This window comes from Miniopterus schreibersii, assembly GCF_964146895.1.
Source record: "Miniopterus schreibersii genome assembly, chromosome: 2".
In the NCBI taxonomy this organism is placed as follows: Eukaryota; Metazoa; Chordata; class Mammalia; order Chiroptera; family Miniopteridae; genus Miniopterus; species Miniopterus schreibersii.
In genome coordinates, this window is record NC_138102.1 from 14452296 (window position 1) to 14466636 (window position 14341).

Genomic DNA, 14341 nt, shown 5'->3' on the forward strand with positions numbered 1-14341 from the left:
CCGAGCAGGCAGAGTCCAGTGATACCACAGAGCTGCCACAATGGGGGGATGGAGCTCAGAAACCTCCCTCTCACGTCGATCAAAACCCTTCCTCTGGGTTTTGACGAGAATGCGGTTGCAGCCAAGCCAGCATCCCAGGGGGTCATCAGTAGTAGCATCACACTGAAGCAGCCAGCCTGGGAAGGACCCTATTGTACTGGGTGTGGCACAGTTTTTAATTGGCAGAAAATAATCTCTGAGACTAAAAACAAACTATTTGAATGATAACTATTTACATTTAACAGTGTGACCAGTCTTACTGTTTAGTTTAAATGTTTATTGTAAGTGTTGGCAAACTTTAAAGAACCACATAATAAATATTTTAGGCTTTGCAGCCCATATGATCCCTGTCACAATGACTCAACTCTGCCCTTATTGTGCATAAGCAGCCATAGACAATATGTAAATGAGTATGTGGCTGTGATCCAATAAAATTTTATTTACAAAAACAGGTGGCATTGGGGGTGGGTAGGGATTGGACGGAGAGGGTGGAAATAGGGGACATCTGTAATACTGTCAACAATAAAAATATATTAAAAACAAAAATAAACAGGCAGCAGATTAGATTTGGCCCATGAGCCATAGTTTGCCAACCCCTGGTTTATTTAACACAATTGCTTCCCTAGCAGCCTTTCTTCTGTATAGTGTTTAACATCTGCCCCCAGTTCATGTTTCATCCAGGTAGTGTAATTGTCAACACCTTATGTTTAAGCAAATATGTTTCGTATATGATCCACTCTTGCTGTTATTTATCCCATCCCAGTTTTTACTTCCTAATGAGTAAAACCAAATCTTAACTTCAAATGCTGTTAACCATTTGCTTATTTTTTCACTTTTTTCCTGTCTTTCCATATAAGAACTCGGTGTTCACTAGTATTTTTCTTTTTCACTGTCAACATGCCAGATATTTTTCGTGACTGATTTCTAAACCACACCAAAACTGCTTTAAACTTTAAGATTAACTGTTGAGCCTACTGTTTATGGTAAATCAGTATATCAAATCTCATCCCATTTCTACTCATAAATATGAAAGGGACATTTAAATTAACTTGCCTTGTGTTAAATTTTTTCAAATCAACTAACCTAACAATTATGTCATGTCAAGATTTAAAGCTTCCTTTAAAGCATTGCTTTCCTCTTGTCTTTAGACAAATGCTTTTCTGTCGAGTGACCCTTGGAAAGTCCTTTCTGCAATTCAGCACCATGAAAATGGCTCACGCCCCGCCAGGACATCACTCAGTCATTGGGAGACCAAGTGTGAACGGGCTGGCATATGCCGAATACGTCATCTACAGAGGAGAGCAGGTATGTTGAGAACTCATTAGATGAGCATACACAGTTACTGAACATGACAGTACAGAATATGGAGACCACGTAAGAGTTAAAGAAAGCCATTTAATAAAATTCCCACAACATAGTCTGATAGCATTAGTTGTTTTAGGTCAAAATGAAGATACCAAAATCCTTTCACATCAACTTTACACACAGAACCCATCAGTCACCTGTCAGCCAAGTAACAGTGTGAACAAGAGGGCAGCTGAGAGAGAAAGGTGTGGGGTCTCATGCTGTGCCTCCGGCCTGCTATTCTGAATTAATGCTCTGTATCCTTTGTGCCCCAGCATGGCAGTGGAGAGCTCAGAACAGTGTCATTGAGTGGATCTTCTACATGGGTGTACTTGCCACAGGCTGGTCACATGAGTTGAATCTCTATACAGATGCTCCTCGACTTATAATAGGGTTACATCCCATTAAACCCACCATAAGTTGAAAATACTGTAAGTCGGAAATGCATTTAATACACCTAACCTATTGCACATCATAGCTTAGTGTAGCCTATCTTAAACATGCTCAGAAGACATACTAGCTTGCAGCTGGGCAAAATTATCTAACACAAAGCCTATTTTATAGTAAAGTATTAAATACCTGTTGGAATGTATTGAACACTGTACTGAAAGTAAATAAGAATGGTTAAGCTCACCATTAACTTACATAGCTGAATGCACACTGGCACTCAGGTGGGTGTTCTGTAGATGTGATGGGTGAAGAAACACCAGCGACACAGCACGCTGTAGGGCACGGGTAGTTTCCCCTCATGATCCCGCGGGTGACTGGCAGGTGTGGCTTGCTTCCCCGCCACAGAGAGCTTTGGACCACAGATCACTAGCCTGGGAAAAGATCACAATTCCAAGTACAGATTCTACTGAATGCATATCATTTTTGCACCATTGTAAAGTGAAAAAATTTTAAGTAAGGGACCATCTGTACTTCTGATCATGGTACTTACGTAGAATGATCGCTTTTAGAGTCATAAAGCTGCAGTACATTGAATCCTGCCAACTGCTTGAGGCCCCAAAGTGAAATTGTCGACCAGCAGCAACACTTCCTATCATTTTCAACCCAGTCCTTAACTCTCACAGTACTGATAAATACCTACCAATTTTTCTGAAACAAAAATCAATTTGTCTAACTTAACTTCGCTGATGGAGAAGAGAAAAAAAGGAGAAAGAAGAAATTAACTAAATGCAGGTGACCTCTGAGAACAGTATTCTGTTATATGCCATCGGTCTCGAACCACGTGGGGAGGGGGGATAATACCAGCAAATCCTGAGCTCCGTTTGGTAGGTCTGTTGATTGGGGGGTACGGGCAAAGCGGCGACCCTCTTCAAGTGTATCACGGGATTGAGCGAATGAGTAAATGTGTTAATTTGGGGAGCTGGAGCTGTCACTGTCAGAAAGGATCTACAGATATGGAATAGGAGAAGGTAAGAGTGACTGTGGGGATGGACTCAAAGTGGAGGTATTGCTGTGAACTCATGGTTTCTAATATGTCATGTATGTACACACATAAATATGTTTATGTATAGGTTTGTGTGTAAGAGTAATGTGAGCATGTGTATGCATATGAGTATATATGTGCGTGTATTTGTCTTCTGAGAGCAAAGAGCCTCCAGTAGCAGTAAGTGCACCTAGAGCCCAGATCTTCATCTATGATTCCATTCCCCACTGAGAGGATCCTGGGCCCTTTGGAAAACCAGCTAATTCCAGGGCTGGCACAGAAAAGGAACAAGGTGAGCCTGGAACATCTGGAAAGCCAGAAAGTAATGAAGTGCTACAAAAACAAAAATGATGAGGGCATGTCACAAGGAAACCTAGCTAGCGTGAAGGGAATACCACTGGCCAGATCTGGGACAACTGAACACCACATAAGCATAGTAATAAATTTTAAACCATTGGACAAAATAGGGAGTCATAATTCTCTACTGATAACAAATAGATAAATAAGTGAAGGGGAAAGGAAGGCTTTCACTTACAGTAGAAAGCGAAGGGCCGGTGGGTGGATATTTAGGGCAGACTGGATTGTAAAAATCATCATCTTGCAGCCATTGTGATAAAAACTAGATCAGGCAGGAATCCTCAATGGATGCCAAATCTAGGGAATAATTTTGACAAGGAGAGGATATTTGCATGGTTTTCTTATTAGTTAGAAAGGAGGGGGGGAAATCATAGTAATTATACATTGGAGAAAAGAGGGCAATACCTGATTGGATGATCAGAATGAATATCACCAATGAGGGACAGACAGACATAGATGTGCCTCCACATGTGACATTCTGAGACGCGCCTATTATCTGTGTAGCGTTCCAGCCAAAAATGTATAACCTCAGTCTAACCAAAATGAAGATTGTCCTATTAATAAAAAACGTATGAAATGTCAATGTTATAAAAGACAAAGAAAGGCTTTGAAAACTTTCCAGATTAAATGAAACCCAAGAGACAGGACAACTAACTTAATGTCCTGCCCCCAAATTAGATCTGGTACTTGAAGTAAAAGGACATTATTAGATCAACAGGCAAAATAGGAATGTGAATGGTATATAGATAAAAGTCTACCTATATAAAAAATAAGATTGATCCTCTGCTTATGTAAGAAAATATCCCCCTTCTTAGGAAATAAATTCTGGCATATTTAGGGGTAAAAAACCATGATGATATATGTAACTTACTCTCAAGTGGTTCAGGAAAGAAGAGTGTCTGTGTATCTGTCTGTCTGTCTGCCTGGTATATACAGAGGTAGGAGAAAGCACATATAATTAAGCAAGTGGGGTAAATAAAACCTTGACAATAAGTGGATTTGTACCATTTTTGCAACTTAATGTGTAGGTTTGGAGTAGTTTCCAAATAAAAAGTTTAGAAAGCTACAAAAGAATAAATTTGTCAGTTTTTTGTTTAAATTAGAAACCCCAGACTTCTTTCACTGTGACTCAGTAATTCCACTTCTGGAAATTTGTATTAATACAGTCAGTGATGGTCACAAAATACCTGCAAGGATATTCATTACTGTTGTACCATAATGAAAAATTTATACCTGAATATTCAACAAAAAGAAAATGACCTAATAAATATTAGCATAGTTATATGCCTGTGACTTTAAAAAATGCATTTACATGATAGATATTAAATGCAGAATCAATCAAAACATTAGAGTAGTTAGTTATCTCTACTTATTGAGATTATAAGTGATTTCAGTTTTCTTTACCATACACTTTTCAATATTTTATAAGTTATCTGGTAAATATAATTTCTTTCATATTTGGATGTCTTTTAAAAATTATCTTCAAACTGTTGCTTCTACATCACTGGTGACTCCTTCTAGCTCATTGGGTTACACCATCTGATGAATGTGAAATTAGTTCAGCAGAATTACTTCATTTAGTAGACTTACAGGACACCCACTATATTGAGCACTGTGCTAAGTGAGGTGAACAAGGGAGGGGCTTCCCTTGCCTCGTTTTTCTCATTTAAGGCATCTTGCTCTAATCATGGATAAATGCAGTATAACCCATTTACAGTATTCAAAGTAGAAATAACATTTTAGCGTTGCTAGATTGTAGGATCTATACATGTTTATATGCAGATATATAGGTGGATCTCCTCATTCAGGCACCTATGTATGAGCTGGCCTTTGTAGGCTCTTGAGTGTATGTAGTGGAATTCCGGTTGGAATCAACAGCTCTGAGGCTTCCACGTTAAATCAGGGTTTAATACCGAAGCTACCAAAGGATGACCTGTTTTTCTTCCTTTCCTTTCCAGGCATACCCAGAGTATCTGATCACGTACCAGATCATGAAGCCAGAAGCTCCTTCACAGACTGCAACAGCCGCTGAGCAGAAGACCTAGTGAATGCCCACTGGTAAAGGCCAGATCGGATTTAAACCCGGGACTGGACGCTAATGAACTGTTTCCAACAAAATCGATATTCTATAAATCCCTGGCAGCCTAGATGAGCTGTTTGTCTTTACGAAGCATTGCTATAGTGATGAATATAGTATGAGTAACTGATACATACTCAACTGCTGCTGTTCCCTTTGAGGAAATGTTTACAGGGGCGGCCTTTTAATATATCTCAGGCTCACTTCCATTGCAATTACCCATTTCTAAAATAAGATCGCTTTGATCTAGACTTGGAAATGGAAAAAAGAAAACAACCAATACGTTCCCAAATGTTCACAATTCACACACTACATTTGCTTTGTTACATTCGGCGCATGTATATAACAAGTATGCATACCCAGGCTCAGTTTTAGTTTTTTCTAAACAGGCATCATTGGCTTTTTTTTTTCCTTACTCTGATAATGAGCTGGAGCCTTCTTGAGGATATTTTGCACGAAGTCACACTGACTAAAATCATTAGCGATGCAACCCAAGCTTCTGGCTGAGCAAGACTCGTTTCCACTTTTTTTTTCACTTTGATTTATTTTATATGTGTACTTCTTATAAATTGAGATGGGAAGGAAAAACATCAAGCTTCAGTCCTTTTATTAATTGGCCAGTCTTACAAGGGAAAGGCACAGACATCATCCTGACTGGGAGCTCCCAAGGTCAGAGAGGCAGAGCCAGGGAGGGCCATTGCTCGCTGCAGTACAAGCCTGCTTCAGAGGTGGTCAGGGCGGTGCCGGGGCCCCGAGGAGCGCAGCCAGGGAGAGGTGTGGAGGGCGCTGTCATCTAGCCTGGAGATGAGACAACCAGGGAGAGCTGGGAAGGAGAAGCTGCTTCCCAGGCGAGGAGCATGTGGTTCTTCACTGTTTCGGCAGAAAGGACTGTGGGGACTCCTCAAAGAGAAAATCCTCTCATTTAATCCGCACCACCAGAATTGTCACCTCAAAATTAACTGCCTTATTTCCAAATTCAAATTATTGTGTTCATTGGAGACACAAAAATATTTCTTTATTGTTTCTCTAGGTTAGAAAGCTGGGATTTAAATCCTATTTAGCAGGTAGATAGGCACAAATGCAAGAACTGTTTTATTTACTCCAGATTTGGAGTTTATTTTGAGTGAGGTGCTTCAAATCATTTAATAGGTCCCTGCACTAAATTTTTGAATGATTTCTGCAATCATCTTTAATAGACCAGAACAAAAACTTGAAACCAAAGCTTTCAGTTGTTTTTTTAGTGAAGGTAGAGAAATACCACAGGTTACTTAATGAGATTACTACTTTGTTTTGCTTATTTTAATCAACATTTGCCAAGTGCATAGACACTTGTAAAAGTTATCTATCACATTTCTTCCACTCGCCCTTCTCTTCTCACCTTAACTGAATATCAGAGGAGTGCGTTCCTTTTTTATTTGACCTGCTGCGCACCTGCTCAGCTGTGAAGCAAAGTAATGTGAGGGGAAGAAAGGAAGACGGGATGACACAGACTTGCCATGTCAACTTTAAGTCCTGGAAGCTAATTCGTTTTCAATACAGGCTGATTAAGCTGTGACCTCATTTAATCGCCTAAAGAAAAATAAAATAGTTAACATGCAAAAGTTCTAGAATAGGCTCTTAAAATACACACTTTGCTTTCTTTCTGGCTCAAGTCCATTGCTAGCAGTAGGCACTGGGAGTTAGAGTTTTGTAGCTGACTCTTGCCTGAGTCCTCAAAGTTAAATCAAGAATTAGCCTCCGTTTTTGCTTCAATTGAAGTCTTAGTGGCCCAGGCTGTTGTTCATGTCTTGGCTACTTTAATAGCACTAGAATCCCACACGGAGCTTCGAAGTTTGCTGTCCAGTAAGAGGCTGTTCCTCCTTTCCTTGTTTGCTGTGTAACAGTGGGTCGAAGGAGTTGGCATCTGTGTAGTTTTCAGTAGCTGTGAAAGTGTATGTTACTTACTTCCACATTTAGACATAATTTAAAATGGTAAACACAGCTGTGATTTTTAGTTAAGTAAAAGGGTTAATATGGTATAGATACTGAAAGCTTTACAGCTTTTCAAAAAACATAAGCCACTACCCGACTGTGGTTATGTGTCATTTCCATCGTAACTGGATTAATGGATGTGCCAGTTTTAAACTTCAGCCTTACACTTGAGAAGTTAAACTGTGGTTCAATATTTAAACTGCCGATGTATGTATCGTATGTCCCGTGTGCCGAGTAAAGGTACTGTGTAAGGAAGACATTTGCAGTGCTGCTTGTCTCGTAGTGATTCAGGTATGTAGTAGTTCTTGGAAGAATGTGTACATATTATTCATCTGCTAAAGAGAATGGGTTCATTGATATCTCACAGGAACCAAATACATGTTTTCAAAACTTGAAAACCAAAGGTCATCATGAGTGTACTCAAATTAGCTAAAGTTGATTACATTTGGAATTTCCATCTACTGCGGTGTGAAAAACCCTTTGGAATGTAAAGCATGGCTTTGAATTAGGCTGAAATATTTAGGCTGAACATATTTAAGCTCTCAAATATGTACTACGCAGACACTAGCAAGTTGAGGACTTTCAATGTGGCCTCCCCTAAACTGGCCCTTCTGTTACCAGACTGAATGAGAGGGAGAGTCTGGACACCGCCTCCAGCTTTACGGCAGTTCCAACATCAGGGGGCTCTGGACAGGACGCTTCCAGTTCGCTAGGCACTGGCCAGCCTGGATGCTTGAATCAGGCATAAGTTAGGTGCTCTGGACTGGGCACGTGCTCCCCCTCCTGGGCCTCCTCTCCTTCCCGCAGATTGCAGGTCTGGAATTGTAATTAGCGCCAACAATTACCTTTAACCCCGCTCATTTTCCTCCTTTCTTCATTTGGAGTCTTGCAGAAGGAGACTGTGCCTCTCTGGTTCCATATCACAACCAGACCCAGGTGTTGGCCTGGCCTCATGCTCTGCTCAGAAGAGTCTGCCACTCCGTTAACAAACAACGCATGGAACCCAGAGTTTTAATTCTGTGCAAAATAATAGCAGTACAACCAGGATTTTTATTTACCTCTTCCTTCTTGAAATTTGGAATATCTAGCTGTTCAATAACAGAGATAGAATTAACTATACTAGGATGTTTTCATGAAATAGCATCCTGGTGTTCATTTGAGCCTGATGTTGGTGGCTAGACTAATTTCCCTCTGCTCCCAAAATAGCAAAGTGCACTGATAGATATAGAGAAAATGCCTGAACATGGCAAATAAAGTAATGTAGCTTAATATTCTTTATTGGTTTCAGAGAGAGGGAGAGAGAGATAGAAACATCAATGATTAGAGACTCATTGATCGGCTGCTTCCTGCACACCCCCAGGATCTAACCCACAACCCGGGCATGTGCCCTGACCGGGAATCAAACTGCAATCCCCTGGATCCTAGGCCGATGCTCAACTGCTGAGCCATGCCTGGCTGGGCAAGTAATATATTCTATTATTATGGCCTTTATACAAAAAAAATTGGTGAGCTCTGGAAGGACAGCATTAGAATGCAATGAGCTGTCTAGGTTTTTCTCTATTTCGGTACATCTCCCAGTTGCACGGTGGCTATTGGATGTCACTCACCCTCTTTTTAAACATGCACTCTCTGGATTTCTGTAAACTGCCTTTGAAACAGGAATGGTGTATATTTTGAAGCACCTTTCCCTCAGTGTGTCCAGATCCCATTTATGTGATAATCTGTGATAAACAGCCTTCTTACCAAAAATGGCCATGGTGTGACAGTTTTCTTTGGGTCTGTTATTATCTTGCATATGAAAGAGATTTTAGTCATTGAGGCAACACTAAAAACTGACATTAATATAGGGTTTCATGTGTCAGAAATCTATTGCAAGACTAAAATTAAACTTCTTTGGTGTCAAATCAGTGGCAGAGGAATGAAAAGAAAGTAATTGTGAAGATGTTTGAGCTTTGGTTGGACACATCTAGAGTATGACAAGGAAATGCATTTATTTTAAAACCATCCTTAAAGGTGAGGCTTCTTCGGACTCTGAATTTTGAAATTAATCAACAATTAAATATTTCTTCTTAAGAAAGCCTTAACTGTGGCAGGAACTTTTAAACCTTTTATATCCTCATAAAAAGTTGTAATTCCATTTCTTAGTGTCTGAAAGGTGTCAGTGAGCCGGGTATGTCTCCGTGTATCTCACAGCTGTTATTCGATGGAGGGTGTGCTTCATAAGTCATGCTCCCTCCCATGCAAAGGAGCTGATATAACCAGCCCATTCCAGTTTCTCTCTGCCTGAAATTTCCCAGCTACCAGATCACCTGGTTTGGAGAAATGCTAGAAATATTTCAAAACGTATTAAGTTTTGTGTATGTGGGGACACAGCAACATCTCACAAGCGATACCCTGTGGAATCTGAGTGTTGCACAAGCTGTTTTTCAGTCATTTTAAAATATAAGCCATGGTGATAAGTGAGAAGCAGTAGGAAGCTGAAGATTTTCTGTGCTAAGGCCAGATATGCTCGTGGTGCGGCAGCTCTGTGCCTCCTTTGAAATACACCGCAGAGGCGGTTGCACTCCGGCTCTTCATTCTTTCATAGTCTCTTTTCTGTTTTACTCTATCGTATCTCCACACTCACCCTGCCACCCATCTTTTCAAACAGATTTCTCATTCTCCGGAATTCAGGTGGTTTTGTTAATTTTCATCTGCCTGCCCATTTCTGCAGATAGCCCTGACAGTGTTTGCAGAGAAATTCAGTAAAACTCTGATAGTGGGGTGTCCCTTACACACTCCTTGTCCCTCCCAAGGTTCAGGATAAAAAAGCTAGAGAAAACAACAGTAAAATTAGAAAGGAACCAAAATCTGCGAGGCTGACAGCCTAGACCTAGAAGATGACCTTGACTATATAACCCTTATATGCATTACACAAAATATTTAAACTCTTCATGTGCATATATAGTGCCTGCTCCTGCTCCCATTGTTTCAAGTTCATCCTGTCTCTGTGATAGTAGTGTTTGTCTTTGATACCTACAAACTAAAAGGTACTTTTATCAAGAAGGTTTCTCAAAAATATTTACAAACCAGCTTGGAAATCGAGAGTTTCCTGGCCACCTCATTTGGCGTACACTTGTATTTTCTCATTGTGTTGTGGTCTGTGTGGTACCAGTGTAGTGACTCTGGTTCATTATTGCTGTTGTTTTTATTTTAGTCTCCGTGTGACCCACCCCCTTTCTTTTCTGCATTTGTCTACTTATAGGATTGCCAGATAGAATACAAGGCACCCAGTTAAATTTGAATTTCAGGTAAATAATTTTTTAGCTTAACTATGTTTTGTGCATTACTCGCCATATATTTACAATAAAAAATTCTTAATTATTTATTTGAAATTCAAATTTAACTGAGCATCCCAGTTTTTGCTTTGTTGTATTTTATTTGAGTCTGGCAACCCCATCAATTTGGTCATGGACAATGGCTTACAGCATGTCAGTTCCTCTAGTCTTCGCTGTCTTTCACGTGGAACGGAGACCTTTTCTCCAGCACCCCCTACTTTCCAAAAGGGGGCAGTGAGGAACTTAGCCTGCCTCGTGGTGGGTTCCTACTTAAGGCATCTTTATGACTATATTTAACCTGTAATTGTGCTTTGGCTAAATGTCTAACTTACAGTACTTGTAATTGTTTAATATTCAATAAAAACATTTTTAAAGTATCCTGTATGTGGACAGCAGTTAGCTCTGAAGTGTTTTCATTTCCCCGTTTACTCCTTTCTACCTGACCAACCTTAACACAACTGACCTGATTTGAATTTCAACTCACCTGACCTGTCAGAATCCAGACAACCATTTCCCTTGTGTCTTGCTAGTGTGACCTGTGCCAAGAGTGCCTTATCCTTGCCTCTGAGCCCACGGGGGTTAGTGAAGTTCAGCAACAGCAGAAGCACAGGTTCCTTTTAGAAATGTCTCTGAAACCAAGCAGCCCAGACCATGGAGGCCGGCCTCGCACCAGTTACCAGGGCAGCCCAGAGGCCTGGCCCAGCCTCTGCTCAGAGACCCCTCCCTCCACCGGTCATGTTGGAGGCGGGAGAGGGGATGCCTACCTCACTCGGTAGTGAACATGAAATGCCAGCACAGCACAATGCCTGGCACACAGGACTGAGAAATGGTTTCATTTTCTCCTTTCTCCACACCCAGTGATTCAGTAGATAGCAAATTGGAAGCTAGGATTTTATCAGATTTCTTTGCCAGAGGGATTGTCAGAGTGCAAAGAGATATAAATTAAGTACTTGGAAGCACTAACAACCCTGCAAATAACAAGAGCTCTCACTGAGCCCATATGATGAACCAGGTAATTGTATATACTTCCCAACAGCCCTGCAAAATAGGTATTTTAATCCCCATTTTACAGATGAAGAAACTGGCACTCAAAGTGGTGAAATAATTTCTTTCATATCCCACAATTCTTTCCACTGTAGACCATGGTACCTACTGATACGCGCCGCCAAACCCTGACTGTATATGGAGTGTCGCAGCAGGAATGAGGACATCGAGGTGACGCTACTGCATGGTCTTCTATCAGTGTCTTGTGAGATCAGATTCTAAATGTCATTGGACTCAGGTGCTCCCCTTTGGTTACTGCTGTGTTAGAAAATAGAAATTATCTGAACTGTGCATAAAAGCAAGTGGAATATAAAATAAGCAACTTAAGATATCAGCAGTTGGTTTGGTTACTGAACTATTCCACGGGCCTGCTTTTACAGCTGGAAACTCCTGTGGGTCGGAGGGACTAGGGGAAGTGTGTATGAGGGGGTGGGGAATATAAATCATTTGCTGGATTGGATTTATCTCCTGCAGAAAATTACTTCCTAGAAAACTAAATCATATTACTGTAAAGGGGCGGTGCTTCCCGGGCAGCAAATTTTGAAGAACTGGTTTTGAATGACATTGTCCGCATTGAGTGCCTGGTGGTGATCCAGTGTCTCTCAGGCTATGGCGGGCCCACCGCATTGTAGTGGCACTTGTAAACCTTTATCGTTTGGCACCTTTCACTTTTCCTCATGACAGTACAATAGGCCTCCAGGTGGAAGGGTCACATGGTGCTACATTAGAAATAAAAGGTCATCTGTTCCCATTAAGTTGGGACCTAGCAGCCAGGGTAGGTTGGCATCTACCCTGAAGACCTGGACTGAGAAGCAGAATTGGAAGGGGATGGTGTGTATGTCTTCATTCTGACCAAGTCCCACCTGTCATTGTGTTAATAAAACAGCTCTGCTTAAGACACTATGCAGGTAACATTTTTCATTTTGTTTATATGATTCTTGGCATACTTTACTTGGCCAAAAACTGATCTGTAAAATAAGTCTATTCACCTTGACTTTCCTAATTCTGCTTACAAATCAGGAGTCCGTGATACAAAGCATGAGTGTGAGTCACTGGCAATAGGTAGGGGCTGAAGTTGTCAGGAAACCACTAAATTGCTTCACATCTCCAAGGAAATTCTTTGAAGGCTCTATGTCTCTACTTTTATATCTATCAAATGCTGTTGGGATCCTAGAAGAAAATGGAAGTGAGTCAAGAAGTTCAAGTGACAGTATAGTCTTTAGTGCAGCTAGTTTCCCCAAAGATTGTGGGATGGAGACCCCCAGCACTGCCGTCACCTGCCTGAGTTCTTAGCCTGGCTCTGCCACTTACTAGCCACGTGACCATGGCAAGTTCCTTATCTGCCCTGTGCCCGTTATGCCAACTACTTCCTAGAGCTACCATGAGAATTAGAGCTTTCTGCTGAACTGGATGCCAGGCTCTGGCGGAGGGGGCCTGGGCCTCCAAGAGGAGCCATCCGCATCGCTCTGTCCTGTGCTGGGCACCAAGCACATTGTCAGATGAAGGACACTCCCTGTTCATCACCCAGTTCTTCTCGTCCCTCACTCTGCCTAGAGAAAGCAGATCCTTAGAGATTCCTATCAGCCTTCTCCTGTCTCCAGCCTTGAGTGGTGGTGTTCAGGGAGCAAAAATGGCCTCACTGATTTTTCTGGCCAGGCTCCACTGTCGATGTTACTAAGTGCACAAGGTTATTAAATAACCCAGATCTTTTCTCCCCTTCCAAGTCGTCAGCAGCAGTTTCCACGGAAAGAATAAACCAAGCCAGAGGTGGTTGAAAATGCATTTATTTTTCATCAAATGATCTTTTTCGAGCAATAAATAAAAACAGACATGTTGACTTTCTCTAAAAAACAAAACCAAACAAAAATATCTCCTAAACTATATACATTCTACAGAAATACAAGCATATCAAATGTAGAAATGACATCACTCTGAAAGATGGGCTATTTACAGGAGTTACAAGTATTGCATTGCTCTGCCGTTCTGTGGTGAAGCCTCCTGGTGTCACTCAAACTCTAAGGTTGCTCCTGTGGGGGGGGGGGGTCTTCAAAGAGGTGAAACTCTCCATCTTCACAGACAAGGAGACTTCCAAAGAAAAACCTCAACATGCAAACTATTCAGTTCTCTAACAATGCTCCCCAAATCAGCTTTCAAGGAGCATGAAATGGTGCCCCCTTCAGGTCACTTTCTCCTTGAGCTCCTGAGAGAAACCACCTTGACCCTCAGAGGACCTGGGACTGAACGTGAGACCAGGCTGAGCCAATGACAAGCCCCTGGCTGTGGTTTCCATGACATAAGCCAGTTCAGCTATCAAGACCAAGCCTCTGACAGCATCTTGCCTTCCAGAAAGCAGCTTCCCAAGCTTGAGTTGCATGTGGAAGATGCTTAGAGGGCTTTGAAACATGCTGATGCCTGGGTCCCTCTTCCAGAAATCCTGGCTTAACTGGTCTGGGGTAGCCTGGTAGCAGGTTTTTCTAAGCTCCCAAACTGATGGGCATGGGCAGCCAAGGGGAACCACTGCTTTAAGATGGGCTTGGTGGCCAACAGCCCCTTCCCCTCACATTTGAATCAACCATCCCACCTACCTCCACCTTCCCAAGGATTTAAATTTTTTTCTCATGGCTTCCCAACCTCGTTGAAAACGAATCCACCTGGAATTCACACCTGAGGACAGTGGCCTCAGGAGGGGATGACTCGAAGCTGGGAGCTCCTAGCCGTGGTGACTTCAGCCTAATCCTGTTCTGTGGGGAAGTCAAGTCC

At 41.6% G+C, this 14341-nt stretch overlaps 1 protein-coding gene across 1 annotated transcript in view; it reads left to right on the forward strand.

Annotated features, from left to right (window-relative positions):
• The window catches only part of TNKS (tankyrase), a 159650-nt gene extending 150678 nt beyond the window's left edge, over positions 1-8972 (forward strand). Inside the window, exons 26-27 of the mRNA XM_081130258.1 lie at positions 1188-1344; positions 5131-8972. Coding sequence (XP_080986384.1) covers positions 1188-1344; positions 5131-5217 — 244 coding nt within the window. The 3' untranslated portion in view covers positions 5218-8972. The remainder of the gene's footprint in view (positions 1-1187; positions 1345-5130) is intronic.
• Positions 8973-14341: the final 5369 nt, after the last annotated feature.